The 18,482-nt window shown below is 45.0% G+C and overlaps 2 protein-coding genes across 3 annotated transcripts; one reads left to right on the top strand and one right to left on the bottom strand.

Annotated features, from left to right (window-relative positions):
- Positions 1 to 1,737: 1,737 nt before the first annotated feature.
- Positions 1,738 to 4,086, top strand: LOC133928366 (zinc finger CCCH domain-containing protein 33-like). Its single transcript, XM_062374668.1, has one exon. The coding sequence runs from the start codon at positions 1,992 to 1,994 to the stop codon at positions 3,762 to 3,764; it is 1,773 nt and encodes a 590-aa protein (XP_062230652.1). The 5' UTR covers positions 1,738 to 1,991; the 3' UTR covers positions 3,765 to 4,086.
- Positions 4,087 to 10,513: 6,427 nt separating this feature from the next.
- On the bottom strand, positions 10,514 to 13,100 carry LOC133928365 (uncharacterized). Of its 2 annotated transcripts, none has more exons than XM_062374666.1 (2): positions 11,963 to 13,083; positions 10,514 to 11,300 (listed from the first exon to the last, which is right to left on the bottom strand). In XM_062374666.1, exons 1-2 carry the CDS (start codon positions 12,906 to 12,908, stop codon positions 10,732 to 10,734), a joined length of 1,515 nt encoding a protein of 504 aa, XP_062230650.1. In that variant the 5' UTR covers positions 12,909 to 13,083; the 3' UTR covers positions 10,514 to 10,731. The 2 variants fall into 2 exon arrangements, with proteins under 2 accessions (XP_062230650.1, XP_062230651.1); XM_062374667.1 differs by having other exon boundaries at positions 10,995 to 11,300; positions 11,893 to 13,100.
- Between the last annotated feature and the right edge of the window lie 5,382 nt (positions 13,101 to 18,482).

The following is an 18,482-nucleotide window of genomic DNA, read 5'->3' as shown; positions in this document are numbered from 1 at the left end:
AGTTGAGTTTTTTCTAATTTAAATTATCTATAGAGATGATTTTTTTTAACGGGATTTTGTGATTGAAAATGATTTTACGGTAATTTTGTAGGGTAAATTTTATAAAAGACAATTTTTCACTTCTGCGGAGAATTGAATCAGAAAAGTTAGTCTTCGAGCTCTCAATATCGGACTCATTTAAAAAAATTATTTTCACAAAATCACTTCAAAAATTGAGAAGTATTGTTGACTTGGTGTGAGCCTGTGAGCCGTGCCAATGAGGCCTGACTCGGAATGACGCCACCACCACTGGAGAGGCACCCGCCCGTGACCGCTTTCTCTCCCTGACAGCGGGCCCGATCAGACCCACACGCGTGGGTGTCAGAGAGGCAGGATGTAGTCACGTTTGGCGAAAGAAGTCAAGGGACATAGTAGCGGGCGCCACGTGTCACCGGCCGCCCGATATTTACCGGCAAGGGCGGTGACGTGGCCTCCCCGGATTCCGCTGTCGGCGAGCCGGCCACGTCACCGCTAACGGAGAGCTCTCGACGGCGTGAGTTGCTGCGCACGCGTGAACCTCGTTGTCCTTTGCTTTTGCGAATGCTAGGTCTACGAGAGAGTAGTACACTTTTGACTCACCGCGTACAGGCACAGGCGTATTTTTCACTTTCTCGACTCGTCCCCTCGACAAATCTTCGCTTTTAAGCTATGTATTTTGCTTGGATTGAGTTCGCCCATCTTCCAATTTTGCATGGTATTGAAACTAGAGACTTCTCATGCTCATCTCTAGATAAAAATCTAAATACTGTATGTTTGGTAGAGTCCTACCTCCTACTCCATATTATACATAGCAGAGTTTGCATGTTAATATAAATTGATTTAAATATCTATTAATGGTTTAAAATAAAAATAATATAACTCACTCAAATATCTCAGATGTACTCTCACTTAAGATCTACGGATTTTTGAAGCTACAAATACTCAACTTTAAAAATTATTAAAAAATTAAGCTCTATCAAACAGGACCTATCACTAGATTCTACAGCCACAATTAGATGCATGTGGATCTTTATTCTTTTATACTCATAAGATCGTAATCCAACCATTGTTAGTTTTATCCATCATTGGGCCCGTATATTAGCCTTACAATATATTGTGAAATGTGATCCATTACGTTTTTCTATGGCATATAAAATGTTTACTTTTTTAGGTGACAAATTTTCTCTTTGGAAAAAATTAATTACTCTCTCATGATCAATCGTCGGGTCCAGATGTTCCCTGCCAAAGAAACATGTGTACGTTATCCCGCGGCAGCATACCACGGTACCCACAGCCCCAACCCCTTATAAAAAAGCCAGAATTTCTCATGTTTTTTCTTTTGCAAACAGAAAGAAAATGATCTTTGTTTCTTTTCCCCGACGATGAATCATCTTTGTTTGGACATGCCGAAGGGAGGAGGAAGAGAACCGAAAGCAACTCCAGAAAAAAGAGAGAGAGAAACGAAAGGAGGAAGAAGCAACGACTTGTGCGCGTCCCGCTTTTGACCACGCGAGCTCCGCGACACCAAAAAAAACAAGCCCCCAGAAACATTTTTTTTGCGCAAAGAAGGGAATGCGAAAGCCACAAGAGAGAGTGATGAGTGATGGCTCGACTGATGAGAGAGAGAGAGAGGGGTGAGGAGAGAGAGACCATCCGAGCTTCGTGTCCTACTTCCCTTATCTCTTTCAGCCCCACCCAGCCATTTCTCCTCTGCAATCTCCATCCTCCACTATTATTCTCTCCCACTCCTCTCTCTCTCTCTCGCTCTACATATACCCCCTCTCTCCTCTCATCCTCCTCAACCCACCCATCTCACACACAACCGCGTGGTCCGCGTCCCCTCCTCTACCCGAACCAGGAAGCAGCAAGCTCTGGGATTGGATTATTAACCAAGAACCATATCGATCCTTGCCTGTGAACGAGAACGCGAGCCTTTGGCTCTTGCCAAGAACTCGTCTTGTGCTTGCCTCGCTATGTGCTCCGGGCCGCGCAAGCCGTCCACCCCTCCGCTGCCGAAGGCGACGGCCAAGGACTCGGCGGTGATGGCATCCCTTCTGCTGGAGCTGGCGGCGGCGGATGACGTCGTGGCGTTCAGGCGCGCCGTGGAGGAGGAGAAAGTCTCGGCCTTGGACGCCGCGTGCCAGTGGTACGGCCCCTCCGCGGCGGGCGTCGGCCGGCTGAGCCTCGAGCTGCGCACGCCGGCCATGGTCGCCGCGCTCTACGGGAGCACGGCGGTGCTGGCGTACGTCCTGTCGGTCGCGCCGTCGGAGGCGGCCCGCGCGTCGGGCACCGACGGCGCCACGGCGCTCCACCTCGCCGCGACCGGCGGCTCCGCGAACGCCGTCGCTGCCACGCACCTCCTGCTCGCTGCGGGAGCGTCCGCGGATGCGCTGGCCTTCTCCGGCCTCCGCGCCGGTGACCTCCTCCCCCGCTCTACCGCCGCCGAGAAGGACAGGTCCCTCCGCGTCCTCCTCAAGTCGCCGGCGGTGTCGCCGTCGTCCTCCCCCAAGAAATCCACCTCACCGGCCCCGGCGCCTGAGCCGAGGAAGGAGTACCCGCCGGACCTGACGCTCCCGGACCTCAAGAGCGGTCTCTTCAGCACCGACGAGTTCCGCATGTACAGCTTCAAGGTGAAGCCTTGCTCCCGCGCCTACTCCCACGACTGGACCGAGTGCCCCTTCGTGCACCCCGGCGAGAACGCGCGCCGCCGCGACCCGCGCCGCTACTCCTACAGCTGCGTCCCCTGCCCGGAGTTCCGCAAGGGCGGTTCCTGCCGTAAGGGCGACAACTGCGAGTACGCGCACGGCGTCTTCGAGTGCTGGCTCCACCCGGCGCAGTACCGGACGCGCCTCTGCAAGGACGAGGTCGGATGCGCGCGCCGCATCTGCTTCTTCGCGCACAAGCCAGAGGAGCTCCGCGCCGTCAACCCATCCGCCGTCTCCGTTGGCATGCAGCCCACCGTGTCCTCGCCGCGCTCGTCGCCGCCTAAAGGGCTCGACATGGGCATGCTCAGCCCCTCGTGGCCCTCGTCCCAGGCGAGCAGGCTCAAGACGGCGCTCGGCGCGCGGGAGCTGGACTTCGATCTCGAGCTGCTCGCACTGGACCAGTACCAGCAGAAGCTGTTCGACAAGGTGTCGTCGCCGAGGTCCAGCTGGGGCTCGGCCGGCGGGCTCGGCTCCTCGATGCCCCCCACGGCGCCCTCCAGAACCGTGCCGGACTACACGGACTTTCTCGGCTCCGTCGACCCGGCCATGCTGTCCCAGCTGCACGCGTTGTCTCTAAAGCAGGCCGGTGACATGCCGGCGTACAGCTCGATGCCGGACACGCAGCTGCACATGGCGAGCTCGCCCATGGTGAGCGCCAACACCGCGTTCGGGCTTGACCACTCCATGGCGAAGGCCATCATGAGCTCCCGCGCCTCCGCGTTCGCCAAGCGCAGCCAGAGCTTCATAGACCGCGGTGGCCGCGCCCCGGCCACGCGCTCGCTCATGTTGGCGGCCCCGACCAGCTCGCCGTCCATGCTCTCGGACTGGGGCTCGCCGGACGGCAAGCTGGACTGGTGCGTCCAGGGCGACGAGCTGCACAAATTCCGCAAGTCCGTGTCTTTCGCGTTCCGTGGGCAATCCGCGGCGCCGGTGGCCACCCCCGCCGAGCCGGACGTGTCATGGGTGAACTCTCTTGTCAAGGACGGCCACGCCGGCGACATATTTGCGCAGTGGCCGGAGCAGGAGCAGATGGTGGCATAATTTGATGATCGTTGGCTCATAGCATCTCGCTGACCAAAGTTCTTTCCTTCAATTATTTTTTCCCTTTTTTTGCTTAATTTGATTCATACGAGATGTTTTTAGTACATATAGGCTCCATAATAATATTGTTCATCAACAAAGAAGCATGGATGCCCAAAGGGAGCTCTATATTGATGAAGAACAGCCAATATTTACTTCTTCTTCCTTTAGTTTCTCCTCTCTTCGGTTTATAAATAGTTGTATACAAGAATTCCAACAAGAGTTTATTTACTCGATTATTGACATACAAAAAAATATTAGGAGAGCAGCAAGATTTGATTCATGTGCTTTCTTTCTTATGACAATTGACAAAAACTATGGGAAATTCCATGCTTATCAGTTGTACTCCTCTCATGGACATGTGTATCAGTATATATTCCTGATTCTTCTGAGCATATAGTGCTTTTCTTGATTCTTGTTTTTTTTTAGAAAAAAAACAAGTGGAATACAATCCATTTGCAAAATTGCTATTGCTTTCCTGCCAAGTGGTTGGTGGGACATAGGAGGCAGACTGCAAAGCAATCACAGGTTAGTTTAGTGGTGATTGGGTGAAGTGGAGGTGGGTAGGCCTGTTCCGCAGCGACCAGCCCCTTACGACGGTGGTTGGTTCGTTGTGGGGAGGCCTCGTCTGCGCGGGATGGGGTGCTGGCCGGCGGTTGCTGTGAGGTTTGAGTGACTGGGACGGCGTGGCAATGCCTTGGAGGCAAATGGATTCGGCAGCGTGGTCTAGGCCGGTGCAGGCGGTGGGCGGTGATGTGTGGCATCTGCTCGACGATGGTTGGTCCCGCAAAGCGGTGGCTAGTTCGGTGCGCGAGCAGGGTTAAAAAAGCTGACGGTAATTAAGCAAAAATCGACTATCTCGGTTCGGTTCGATTTTAGAAACCAGACGGTAACCGAATTTGAATTAAAAAATTCGAAAAAATAAAAAAATTCAAACAAAAATCTAAAAAAAAACTAGATAAAATTTTAAGACCTTCCGTGAAAAATATTTTCAAAAATAATGTCGTTTGCATCATATTCTATAGGGAGGAAGTTTGAAAAAAATTGAAACGTGCAGCTCAGTTATTAACTCATATTAAGGAAAATTTTAACATGCAAACACATTTTTTTTTAAACGTATCTTAAGATGATCTTTAAAATTGATTTCACTTTATTTAGAGTTTTATTAATTTCCCTATGATTTTTACAAAGTTCACAAGCATAAAGTGAATATGTTAAGAAACAGCAATGTAATTAACTTTTTCATGTGTACTATTATTTTTTCTATGTAAATAATAGTATAAATAAACTAATAAAAGTGGTTTCACTAATTTTTGAGATGTGATGGGTCAGTTATGAATTAATCTAGTCTCAACACATTTACACAATCATGCATTTTACAATAACTAATTATGAATTCATGTATTTTTAAAAGACATAGGATCATGTAAGAAGACTAACAATATTAGTTTCATGATTTTTGGATTAGCAAAGAGTAAACTATGCATTTAACTTGGTTTAACAAATACATTTTCTCACAAAAATTGTTGAACTTTTTTATGAGTATAAATACTTTTATCATGTAGATCATGTTAAAAAAAACCAACAAAATTTATTTCACTTGATTTGAAGCTCAGATGAATTAGTTATTGATTTTACAAGATTGAGATAATTTTTGAGTTTTTTGTTCAACTTCAATGAAAATAGAGAAAACCGCTCGATAAATCGAGAAAACTGAGCGATTACCGACAATGCGGAAAATTCGAGAAAACCGCTCGATAAATCGCAAAAACCACTCGGTAACCGGTCCAAACTGACCAGTTACCGAGCGGCTAAAATCACGATTTTTTTCCCAAATTTTAAATTTTGCCAAATGAATTTTATCTAATTTTTTTTGAATTTTCGACCGGTTACCGCGGTAACCGCGACTTTTCGGTTACCGCCGGAGCTCAGTAACCGTGCTCCGGTTGGTAAGCCAAACCGTGTGCGGGAGTGGTTTGGCTGATGCAGTGGAGGTTAGATCCATGTGAAGGTGGTACGGATCGACACTGCGTAGCTAGATCTGGATGGTGGAGTGTTTGCAATCGACACAATTGAGTAGTCGGTGGAGCCAGGCGGCGGCGGTCGAACTTGATGCTGCGACAGTCGCTCCTGCATGGTGGCGTTCAATTCACGTGATGTGAGGTGGCACAATAGCCTAATGGTCGGTTCCACGCAGTGGTGACATACAGTCTCACATGGCGGCGACTGTTTTTGACGACGCATGTGGTGGCACGACATCGGTGGTGGAGGTGCGGTAGCCTGGTGGGCGGACCCACGTGGTTGCGGCATATGGTCCCGCATGGCAACGGCTATTTCGGTGCGGTGCGGGGTGGCATGACGATGGTGACGGTGGTGTGGTGCCCTACCAGTGGTGCGAAGGCAGTGGTCGTAGGACGGACAGTATGACGACGATTGGTCCGGCGAGGTAGTGACTAGGTCAGTGCAACGACGGCGGCTCCCTATCGGCGACTGGTCCCACAAGACGGTGGCCAGGTCAGTGCAACAATGGCGGTTTCTGTGGAGTCATTTGCGGTGGACCATGCAATGGTGAGCATGTTCAATGCAGAGGTGTGGTGGCTGGTGGTGTCTGTGATGTTGCGATGATCATTGTTGCATGGAGTGGCAGGAGTTGTTGCTTTGTACGACCGGCCGGAGTGCACAATTGTAATATGTATTGCTATGTTATTTTTTTTTTTTTCAATAGGCAGTCTTCCCAGTCGTCCGTTTATATTTTTTTCTGCTATACCAATATAAATAGGCGTTGTTCAATGCCTGCTTCGTTTAAAAACAGTTTAGTGGTGATGGTGGCGTCATGCAGCAGTTTATATTAATAATATTGTTATCAGTAAGGAAGCATTCATGCATTAACCTGAAGTAAAAACAAGATTAACTAATTATTCTTGTGTTGGTGGGTTCGGCACAAAACACAGAAAGGCACCAAAATCTGGGCATAAGTGCCGCCACGGTACAAGAGGAGAGCATGACAATATTCAATTTTTTACTATTTCGTAATGTTGCCAATGTTGATTTTGCTTTGACAAAATTTGTTCGTCTAGAACATTGGACCTGTTCCTCCTTTCATGAACAGGCGCCTTTCATTTTCTTTTGTCCTTTTCTTTTTGTATTTTCTTATATTTGCATATTATAGAGAACGATAAAATCGTGTATCGTCATCCATGCTGTCTCTGGGTTTTTTATGCTGGTGCAGCTGTTGTGTTTGGACACTCCGAATTATTGCATCTAAAAAGTACCCAATTCTTAATCATGCTCGAATATTGTTCTTGCAGTAGGAGCAGATTTTGGAGTTCTCTATGCCTATCCAGGTATTGAATCATTAGTGGCGTACTGTCCAGCCTCTCATCTATGATGAAATTTTAATATATTTGTATGTGCATCATGAAACATGCCTATATTAGTGTGGTTGTTAAATAATGCTTTTACCCAACTTTCTCTATGTGCTATTCTTTTGTATTTGCTTCTACGTGCCTTCTCTATGTCTGCTCTTTCTTCCGACCAAATTTCTTCAGATCTACTTCTCGGCCTGCAATTTACATTGTAACACAAAGGATCAACCAATTGGAGCTTACCTACCAATTATGGATAAAAAGTTGTCGGTATTTTTTCGATTATGGTTGCTTAAGGGGTTAATTTGGAAGCAGTCAAACCATAATCTGCAAGACTAGCGCAACTGCTTGAGTAGCATGTGTAAATGGTATCAATATCGAGTAAATTAAAACATACCTGCGTCACAAGGAGGTTTGCAGTTGTTTGATCAATTGGTTAATTTGGTCTTTCGTCTTCATGTGAGGCATTCAAACCTTCCTGCCTAAGGGACTATTTTATCGGTTCGACGACCGGCGACAAATCCTTGTTCCAGATAGGTTACAGATTATGTGGCCTATTATCAGGCGATGTCCCATCTAATGTCAAGTTCTTATCTCCAAACACTGATCAAGAAATGGAGCATCTTTCCTCCCTTATTTAGAAAACTGAAGCTTTCCTCCTCACGGGACTGATTATATGGGTATGCATTTGTCATCGATGTTGACATCATGAGACCTTTCTTATGGAAGGGACACATCATTGACCTCATCTCTGTGGAAACTTTCCGACAAATTATTCTGTTGTTTATTTGTATTCAGAAAAGAAACCAAAGTGTCCAACCTCACTGAAAGTTTGCTTCCATGTTGTAGCTTTGAAACCTGATTACTTAGACCCCTCCAAAAACTCTCAGCATCTTATCTCAAGAGCCTGTTCGTTGAACCTGATAGGTTGTTCTGATCCATGAGGATTCAGACAAATCTTGCAGTATCAGGAAACAGATTGTTTATTTCCTGACAAAGACTTGGTTTACTGCAGTTGGTCAAGCGGCAACTTTACCAAAATGCAAAATTATTATCAACCAATATGTATCTTAGAGGAACCTGCAGTAATTTATACGAAACCAACTCAAATGTCATCATCTTGCCTCCAATTGCTTGTCTTGCCTGAACATATTTCTTGGACAAAGGGAGGGAAGAGACAAAGCATACACTGAACCAGGCCTTAGCTCAGACGTCACATGTTCTTGAGATCTTCCTCAACCAGCCTGCAAATGGGTTGCAGACGCCACTGACACCTGAGATGATCACCTCATCTTGTTCACCACTCTTCTCTTCCTCTTCTTCCTGTCTGAACATCTCGAGGCATTGCAGGTGCTTCTTGCAGGGGACACGTCGTCGAGCCGATCGAAATCGAGTTGCAGCTTCCTCCTGGAGCTCTACTGCTCCAGTGTAAACTGAGCTTCTTCTACAGTGGGTGGAAACAGTATCAGTGCTGTCAGTAATAAGAAGAAACACATACGCGGCAGCTATTAGCAACACTATCTGCTAGTACTAGATTTCAGTGATGTGTTACTATCATGGAAGAGCTGGCTCCACAGTTTCGCAGTATTCAGAGCAAACATGAAGAGATGATTGAGCCACATGAGAATGAGGTTTCAGAACATTGGATTACGCCATCTTGGACCGGTTAGATCACTAATTAGAAGGAGATGCTGCGTAACCAAGCCTGAGACATCAACCAAGAAACGTCCTTGGGGCAGTTATGACAACTTGGAAATTTTCAGTTGGCTGATGCTGCAGGGTCTGTGTCTGATGGCATCGAAGGCAGAGCTCAGGCAAGGCTTCTTGACTTGCAAGAATTGATGCACAGCACGACTACAAACAGGTTGAAGCCGTAGAGATGGAGCAGACGAGGACGGCCTTGGTGACGAGGGCAGCACGTAGGTACCCACGGGTTTTGCGCCTAGCGTATGTGGGTTCGGATGCAAAATTGCTCCAATGGTATAGTGGGTTTTTTTTTTTTACTCTTCACCACTGAACACAACTGTAGTATCTGAATATGAACGCGTGCACTCATCCTACACACACGCACCCACCCTACACACACCTAACGCACGCACATGCTAGTTCTACAACTACATGCAGCTTTGAAGAAATCGTCTATCTGGGGATCATCGGGACTCATCGAGAATCCCGTAGACGACGAGCACGTTGTAATCCCTTCTGTAGCGTCACGCCAGAGGAGCTGAAAAAATCCGAAATAAATCGGAACCCCGGTGCGTCACCCAGGCAATGAGCCCGGGTGGATTCGGCTCATCACCCGAGCCTTACCACCGTGTGCCTTCGCAATGGTATAGCGGGTTTGGTGCTTGAAAAGGGTGTGGGTGAGTGGTGGGTTGGTGATTGCACCTATGGATGCTCATTGGGGGCCCGAGCATCATGTAAGGCCTTCGAATGCTCAGCAATTCTAGCCCAGCCCAACCAAAAAAAGCCTACCTTCAATCATTCACTCCATTGTCCACCACCCCTATTTTCCAATCCCCGAATGTCCATCTCATTTGCTGCAGCCACGCACCACACGCAACACGGTCGGTGGTGGTGCAGACGAGCCATGAAGCTAGAGGCGGCGCAAGGCCTAGCGATGTGACTCTATTTCAGGAGAAAAATCTTGTATCAACTAGTATTGACTGATATAGATCATCAGAACAAAGAATCCCTATTCTATACACCGATAACCCTATTTTGGATCACAATTATAATCACAATGCGGTACGATTATAATCACAATGCGGTATTTTGCAAACAACACCGTATTTGGGATAGCGATCTGGTATTTTGCGAAAGGCCCCTATTTTGGATCGTGATGCGGAAATTTTCCAACTATGCCCTCGGCAGCTCGTTCTCCCTTCTTCCCGACGATCCGCCGACGTCGGCGGCCGCCGCAGCTCCGGTCCAACGTAAACGCTAGGCCACATCCATCACCTCGCACTCAAAACCCTAGCACACCAGATTCTCACTCTTCTGGTCCAAAGAGAGTCGCCGGCTCCTGCGGCAAGGACCGGAAGCGCGCGATTCGCTGGCTTTGTACGACTTGTGCTCCTGTGTTCAACATCTAATGAAATCCTGCTCTATGCATCCTCTTGTCCACACCTCTTGTATCAACCTCACTGAAGGTTTCCTTCAATGATGCAACTTTGAATTCTGTTGTTCCAATCCATGGAGACTCCGACAAATGTCGCAATATCAGGAAACAGATTGTTTAGTTTCCTGACGAAGACTTGGTTTACTGCAGTTGGTCAAGCTGCAATTTAACCAAAATACCAATTTATCTGCCAATACAAACCTAAGAGCAAAAGTCCGCAGTAATTTATATGTAACTAACTCAGATGTCATTCAGTTATTCAGGTGCTAGTACATGGAGTTGAAGTAGAGTAAAAGAATGTACAGTTTTAAACTTGGCAGTACAGAGAGTGCAGGTTCCTGAGATCTTCAGGTTCAACAATCTCTGAATATTGTCTGCTGCTATGTTTGCATTTTCACTTCATGTTGTCAAGAACTTGATATCATGCTAAACCAGCTTACGATCATATTTTAGGACACAAGTCACAACCGGAGGGCGATTGACATTTCATGAATCCTTGTTCAGTAGCCTCCAATTGCTTGTCTTGCCTGGACATTTCTTGGACATGGCTACCTCCAATTGGTCGTCTTGCCTGAACATTTCTTGGACACAGGTACACACAGCATCGGAGCTTAGCCATGTCCAAGATGAGCCGATCAAGTTTAGAACTGTACATCGGAGCACACAAGGCATCGGAGCTTAGCTGCAAGAGTTCATCCGTTGCCTCGCATATGAGCAGATCAAGGATGCCTGACTCCATCTCGGCGACGACTTTTGCGCCATCCCGAGTAAGCCATTCCATGTTCTTCTTGAGATCTTCCTCAACCAGTCGACAAATGGGTAGCCAGATGCCAGTCACATCTGGGGTGATCACCTCAGCCTTGTTCACCACTCTTCTGTTCGTCCTCTCCCTGTCTGAACATCTTGAGGCATGGCAAGTGCTTCCTGCAGGAGACAGGTTGTCGAACTGGTCGAAATTCGGTCGCAGCTTCCTCCTTGAGCTCAGCTGCTCTAGTGTGAACTGAGCTTCTTCTACAGTAAGCGGAAACAGTAACAATGCTGTCAGTAGCAAGAAGAAACACATACGTAGCAGAATTGGTGTCCAGCTAGAGCAATGGACAAAACACTGCAGTTCGTACAACGACAACGATTGATCGGTACTCGGTTTTGTGATTTTTGTTTTGTCGCTTCTGTATTTTAGGACCAAGTCTACTTAGTCTAGTGACTATTATCTACAGTACCTGCTGGTACTAGTTTTCAGTGATGGGTTACCGTCATGAAAGAGCTGGTTCCATAGCTTTTGCAGTTTTCAAAACAACATGCAAGAAACGATTAAGCCACTTGAAAAAAGTGGTTTCAGAAACTGGGATTACGCCGTCTTGGACTTGATATATCCATATTTAGAAGATTATGCTGCATAACCAAATATGAGACAATGATCGCTATCCTAAACAAATAGTTGGAATATTTTTTTGCAGAATTTGACAGTACAATCTTTTCAAGTAGTTGGAAGATTATCATCTAAAGTTGGCACTAATTCATCAGTCGTCAAGTCACTGTTCACCACAAATTCCACTCCACTTTGTAACTAGTAATCTTGTGCAAAGATGTGAAGGTTGCAGACCTCTGTAGCCGGGAGCACAGCAGAGCAGAGTGCAGCAACCAAACAACTGAAGAAGCAACGCAGCACGAACCTGAGGTAGCCGAGCAGGGCTCTGCTTGCTCCACCTCTTCCAAGGAAGACCAAGTGGTGGTGGTGGTGGACGACGCTTCGTATCCATCTCGCGCCTCCAGCACCGACACCGGGCTCGAGTTCAGCGTGTCACACTCCGCCGCCCTTCGCCGGCCCAACGACGACTCCGCCTCCTGGTCGCCGAACTGCAGCTTGCGGCGGTGCCCCCTCCCCTGCTCCTTGGCTCTGTCCCGTCTCCTCTCGCCGCGCCTCGTCCCCGCGTCGGCGAGCAAGAGCGAAACTCCCTCCTTGGTGCTGCGCTCCTCCGGGCTGAAGCTGAGGAGCAGGAACTCCTCGTTCTCCTGCCTCAGGTACGCCGGTTTCTCCCTCAGCGACGCCGACGTCCGGATGGCCCGCGGCCGCGGCGCGTCGCCCCCGGAGCACGGCGGTGGCCACCCTTCCGCGTAGCTCGCGGACCGGCTCCGCCGCAGTGCCTGCGGCTGGTCGTGCGGCGCCTCCGCGGGCATCGCGTCCAGGCCCATCAGCCTGGCCACAATGCAGGGGCTCCTCGCCTCCGGTTCCTGCGCCGGGCCTCCTGTCGCGCCCTCACCGGCGCTGTCATTGCCGGCGCTGTGCGCGCAGAGGAGGCGGCGTATGAAGTGGAGCGCGAAGCTGGAGGACGACGCCAGCTTGGCCATGCGCGCGTGCTGCTCTCGGTGAGTGGAGCGGGAAGGATGCTTGGTTGATTGCCGTGCGTGCTGTTGTTGTTTTGAAGTGGGAGTGGAGGGAACCTTCACAAGGGAAGGGAGGAAGAACATTACCAGCCGACCGATGGAATGGAATGGAATGGAAGAAAGGCGAGGCTTGTTGAAGAAAGCGAGAGAGAGTGTGATGGTGAAGCTTTCTTTGGGAGTCATGCTACTCATGCATGTTCTTTTGGATTTGACCCCCTTGTCGTTGAGTAACATACATTCAAATAGTTACTGTTTTTACCATCTTTGTTTTTGCGACACTGAAAAGGTTGCAAGAGTCGCATTCTTTTCTCTTCCTCTTTTTCCCCCGCAATACAAGACTCGCATCCTTTCTTTTATATATAATATAAGAGGGTGCATCCATTGTTACTAGATAGATACTAGATGCCATAGTTTGGACCTAACCACTTACAGGTGTCTGCCACAAATGATCCATTGTTACCTGAATTTGAATTGCTCGAGGGGTCGGTAAAACTAGAGATAAGGTTACTTAAATTTTCATCTTTAAAATACTATTACAGTATTCATTATTACTATTACAATATTCTTTATTTTTTATTTTCAACAGGTACCTATTTTCTAACTTCTACTCATCTTTTTCTATCTCTGATTACGCTGCTAGCCTATGTAAACAGTACTGCTACAGTACCCGACGGTGTTTTTCTCCCTCCGAATGCACTGACAGCTCTGTAAACAGTGCTGCTACAGTATGTTACAGTCTTACGTAGGTACAGTAACTCCGCAGATTTACAGCTCCATATTCTCTCTCCGCAAATACAGTACTGCTACAGTACCATAAACACTGTAACACTCGAATCTGCAAATTTTAAGCTCTGCTGGAGTTGGTCTAAGCAGGGTCGGAATAAGTTTCGGCTCCACCCGCCTCTATTAGCATGTTCCCCGCCGTTCTGTCAAGATCAATGAAAAAAATTCTTGTCCTACCTCGTTTAAAATCATAAAAAAAAACTCTCATCAAATTTAATTAGAAAATAACAGCTATCATAACATACAAATCAATAAAAAGAACACAGGTAAGATTTATAAAACTTAACATAATATGACAATAATTACATGTATATATTAATTTATTAAAAGTTTTATTAAAAAAGATAATAAAATTTTAAATAAACTCACTAAAGATGTGTGTAACATATAACCCGTTCCGTCTTGTCCTGACACTAATTAAAGTAAGAACCTGTCCCAACTGGGACGAGCGCCGACGGAGATCCGACAGGTTCGGTGGAGATTTGACCTCTAGGTGAAATAAGTTGTCCTCAAAGTAGTTTTACACTAACTTTTTTTTCCTTGTTACACAAAAGAAAGCACATTAACCGTTATATTTTTGACGGGGCTAAAAGTGTGAAGGAACTAAGTTATAGGTCTGATGGATGTAGGCTTATGTAAGTGAGTTTATTTGTTAGTATTATAAAATTATTTTTTTAGTAATTAATTATAATTTTAATTTATACATCCGCTTATATGTCTTTAGATTTAGTAAACAAAATAAAAATTCAGTTCACTCTATTGAGATAGTATAACTAATTAAATATTTTTATTATCAACTAATATAACTTCACTCATTATTCTTTTACTCAATTAAACCTTAGATACAACTAAAAAAACTCATATGTTAAACCAAACACACTAAAAAGGAGAGAAGAGATGGTGGTGATTACTGATTATTGTGGACGGGCGGGCTCTCCGTTTGAAAGCCTCTGCAATTCTGCTTCTGTTACGGATTTGACCAAAAAACAAAGGCTGGCCACCACCCCCACGTGATACTTCGACGGAGCTCCGGGCCCACCACCCAGCAGCGCTTGGAACACGCGGCTGGGCCCAGCAGGCCTTCGGGCCCATCCAGACTCAGAGACTTGATTGATGGTGTCAGACTGTCATGTCAGGTCAGGTCAGCGTCTGTCCACTGTCTGAACGCCAACTGCATGGCTCTGCCAATGGCAGGGCTGCTGCTGCTGGTGATCTTGTGTCTGTCGGGTGAAACAGAAGTCCATAAATCTACTGCATCTGGTTTCTTATCTTGTCATCAATTTTTACTGCGTTTTTTAAAAAAATTTATGAATACTTAAAAGTATCTAATATTAATAAAATACATTCACGATAAATCTAATGATACAAAAGTTTTAGTTATTTATAAATCTTTCGTAAAAAAAATATAAGATCAAAATTTGTTACAGTGAAAAACGGAGGTAGTATTTAAAGATCTTTTTAGTATAATATATGTTTTTTCTTTTTTTATCTTTTTAAATTAAGAGAAAGATAATATAAATTAAAATCACACATATATCCTTTTGCAAAAGGTCATCTAGGAATTTCTTTCGTAGTTGTTGGGATGCATGGGTCGTTAGCCTCTTCTCCGGGTTTCACACTCATCGCTACTTTGTAAAATATGTTTTTCAAAAAAAATAAAAATAAAAATTACAAGGTGCATGCATGCCATGCTTGCTGCCGTCAGTGATGACGGTACTACCATGCTGCCTGTAGTGTACAAACGCACTCGCCTCGAATGCGTTTCTATATGAGCCATGCACCGGCCAGCCCGACCGGTACGCGGATCGCGTCAGGGGCTCAGGGCACGTCGCGACTGACGAAAAACAGGCTTGTTTCGGGCCGGCTACAGAAGTTCAGAGAACTGACAACTCTGCATTTTAGCTTTGCTCCGATAAGCAGAACAAAAACAATAGCATAACAAATCCAATAAAACACAAACAAAAGTTTTGTTCCATAGCCACTGTTTTCCTTTTAAATAAAGTGATACTCCCTCCGTTAGAAAGAATACAAGGTATATTTTATGTTGAAAAAAAAATCAAACTTTATATGTTTCGACCAACAATTAGTTAAGTAATAAGTATATTTAGTGCATAAAAATTATATAACTAGATTCATATTTCAAAATACTTTGACACTATATTGGTTTTGTAGCTATACAATATATATTTTATGAGAAAACAATACTTAAAGTCTAACTTTGAAGATTGAGCCAAAACAAAATATGCCTTGTATTTTTGAACGGATGGAGTATTAGCCTTGTTTATTCACATGTAGTATTTCCTATCCCGATATTATCTTAGTGATTTATTGGCACAATACAACAACCATTAATTGACAAGAACTCTGGTATTGACATGTTGGTTTGTACTTAGGACATGTTGCAAGGAGCATTAGAAAAATCCAGTGCCCGAAAAGCTTAATCTACCAACCCATTTGCATGAGATGTTCTTGGATTTGTTCTATTGCATGAGAAAGGCCAACCTTCATTGTTGGGAACTTGGGATATGAAATATGATATCCTTATTAGATCGGGAATAACGGAAATAGAACCAGTATGCCACTTCTATATATAGGCTTAAGAAAAGTAATTCTTTTCCTGACAATCTTCATTTGTTCACTTTGTATGTCCTATTTTTCTTATTAGATCTGAATAAGGAAAAAAAAATAGTATGTCGCTGCTATGTACTAGGCTAAAGAAAAGTAAAAATATTTTGTTGACAAACAATGGAAAGTATTTCTCGTTCATTCAATAAATCTCTTGGCTATTATGTCTACCATTCTTTTGCTAGCTATGTTAAACAAATCTCGATGTTACTTCAACGACAAGCATTGTAGTTTCACCTTATTACAACACATAAAGAACTCTTACCTCAGGGTTCATATGCACAACCCACATCAAGGTAGCCAACTAAAGAAGATACATATGGTCTTGTTGCGTATCCATGAAAGTATTATACTTGTTACAAAATTAACATGGCCAAATGATTTAGGTAGGGCAATGGGAAAAACCTGCTAAGATTATTGTTCCTACCAATAGATCAAACAAGCCTACGCGTGTTAGATCCCATGAATTATCTGAATATGTCCACCACAACAATTATATTTATCATATAGGGTTTCAAGTGCTTACAACAAGATAGGAAGAAAAACTAGGGGTGATGTAAAAGTTGATGCGGTAAATTCCAATGGAGCCAATGTGCTACCCAAAAACATCAGCTGGGTTATGAATGTTTTGACCCCATGCATGTACAAGAACCAACAAATTACCACAAACCAAACACTCTAGTAACTTACACTAATCAACATAGACTTAAACTCCAAAGGACTGAACATTGGACGCCTCTTCTTCCTTGGGCATATATATCATCGTCGGTGTATATTTGCATGTTGTTAACTAATACAATATATTACTTACAGGAGCATAAACATTAGTAGCACAACAAATTACCTAGAACACAGAAGGTCGTGTAGGAAAAAACGTAAGTGTAACCCTAGAACACTTCCCTAGCCCTCCTAGAATTCAGTTGGAGCATGTAGACATGCCCAATTTGGAGATCGCTATGTGCACGCACAACCATAAATATTGCATCAGTGCACTCCATGAAGCCAATCACTTTTGCATTATGCATCCTCCAAAGAGTAAGAGACACCAACACCGTGAGCACGCCATCGGAGAAGCAAATTTTATAGGACCCGGTCCTATAAAAGACTCTCCTATGATGACACGTGTCCACTCTCTTTTTCTCCTCTTCAGTCCAGCTATTAGATCACATGATGGATGATATAGATAGGATCTCACGAGAGTCTTTCTGGACAAAGTCATATAGAATTTGCTTTCCACCATTGGGAGCAGCGCCTCGAGCTCGATGTCCCTGTACTGTGCCCATCATGGAACTCTTCTAGGAGCTTCCTTCCTCAACCACAAGCGTAGGCACAATGGTTGTTTCCACGCATGGGCAAGAAGTAGCTCATTGTTGTCCGCGGACATGAAGATCCATCCATACATGAACATCAAAGGCCCGTCGATCACTAATAGTCGTTGCACGCCTAATTGGTATTTGAATGCATTGTAGTTGTACCTAGGGCTGTAGAAGTAGAGGTGGTCTCCCACAAGGGTGCTGGGACATGCCATTTTGTTAAGTCACCCGTGTCCAATGAGTAGACATGAGCAGACATGACATGGCGATTGGTGGTGGTGTTTCAGGTGGTGAAGACGAAATGTGAGATCTATACTATGAAAAAATATATTAATGGTGAAATTGGTGAGAGCAAAATGTTTAGCATAATAATGATAGGATGATGTTCATGTGTTATTATGATATTGTGTGGATTGATAAGAGTTAAGTTTGGAGAAACTTATGCTCAGAATTGATAGTTTGTTTTGATCATATACATGTGTGTCTTGAGAACGGATGTGGTTGATTGCCGCCATAGCCGCGCACTCTTCATCACCCCAGCCCCAGACCTGGGATCCAAGGGAACCTTGTATTTTTGTCATCTGGGACCCCTTGAAGGATCTGAAGGAACCTTGGATTTCGTCATCTGGGAACCTAAGGCTGAAAGTACATTTCAAGGAACCTGACACGATCTACCGTGTCAATTTAATAAAAAAGAGAACACACATTCAACATATCTTCAGTTCCAAGTGTTTTCCTCCAAAATGAATAAAATAATAACTCGAACAAGACAAGAAATAAACACAAAATATAGTTGTCTTCTTCCCAAGTCAAATTGAACTAAATGACACTATATTCATTCATTTTTCAAAAAAGAGAAACACAGACAATATAGATTAGGTTCCAAGTGGGTATGCCAAGCATGAACTGAACGACATCTTGAATAAGCAAACACATGAACTGAAGCATAGTTTTCGAATCATGATCATCAATAATTCAATAAGGGTAACCTTACTTGACCAAGATGAATTGCTCTCAAACCTGATAGTAGTTCTATTGAAAGAAAATTATAGGTCATACCTGAACATATCCACCATAGGTATTCACT

The sequence above is a fragment of the Phragmites australis genome, chromosome 9 (genome assembly GCF_958298935.1).
Source record: "Phragmites australis chromosome 9, lpPhrAust1.1, whole genome shotgun sequence".
Lineage (NCBI taxonomy): Eukaryota > Viridiplantae > Streptophyta > Magnoliopsida > Poales > Poaceae > Phragmites > Phragmites australis.
Note: the sequence above shows the minus strand (reverse complement) of the source record. Positions and strands in the feature narration are given on the sequence as shown.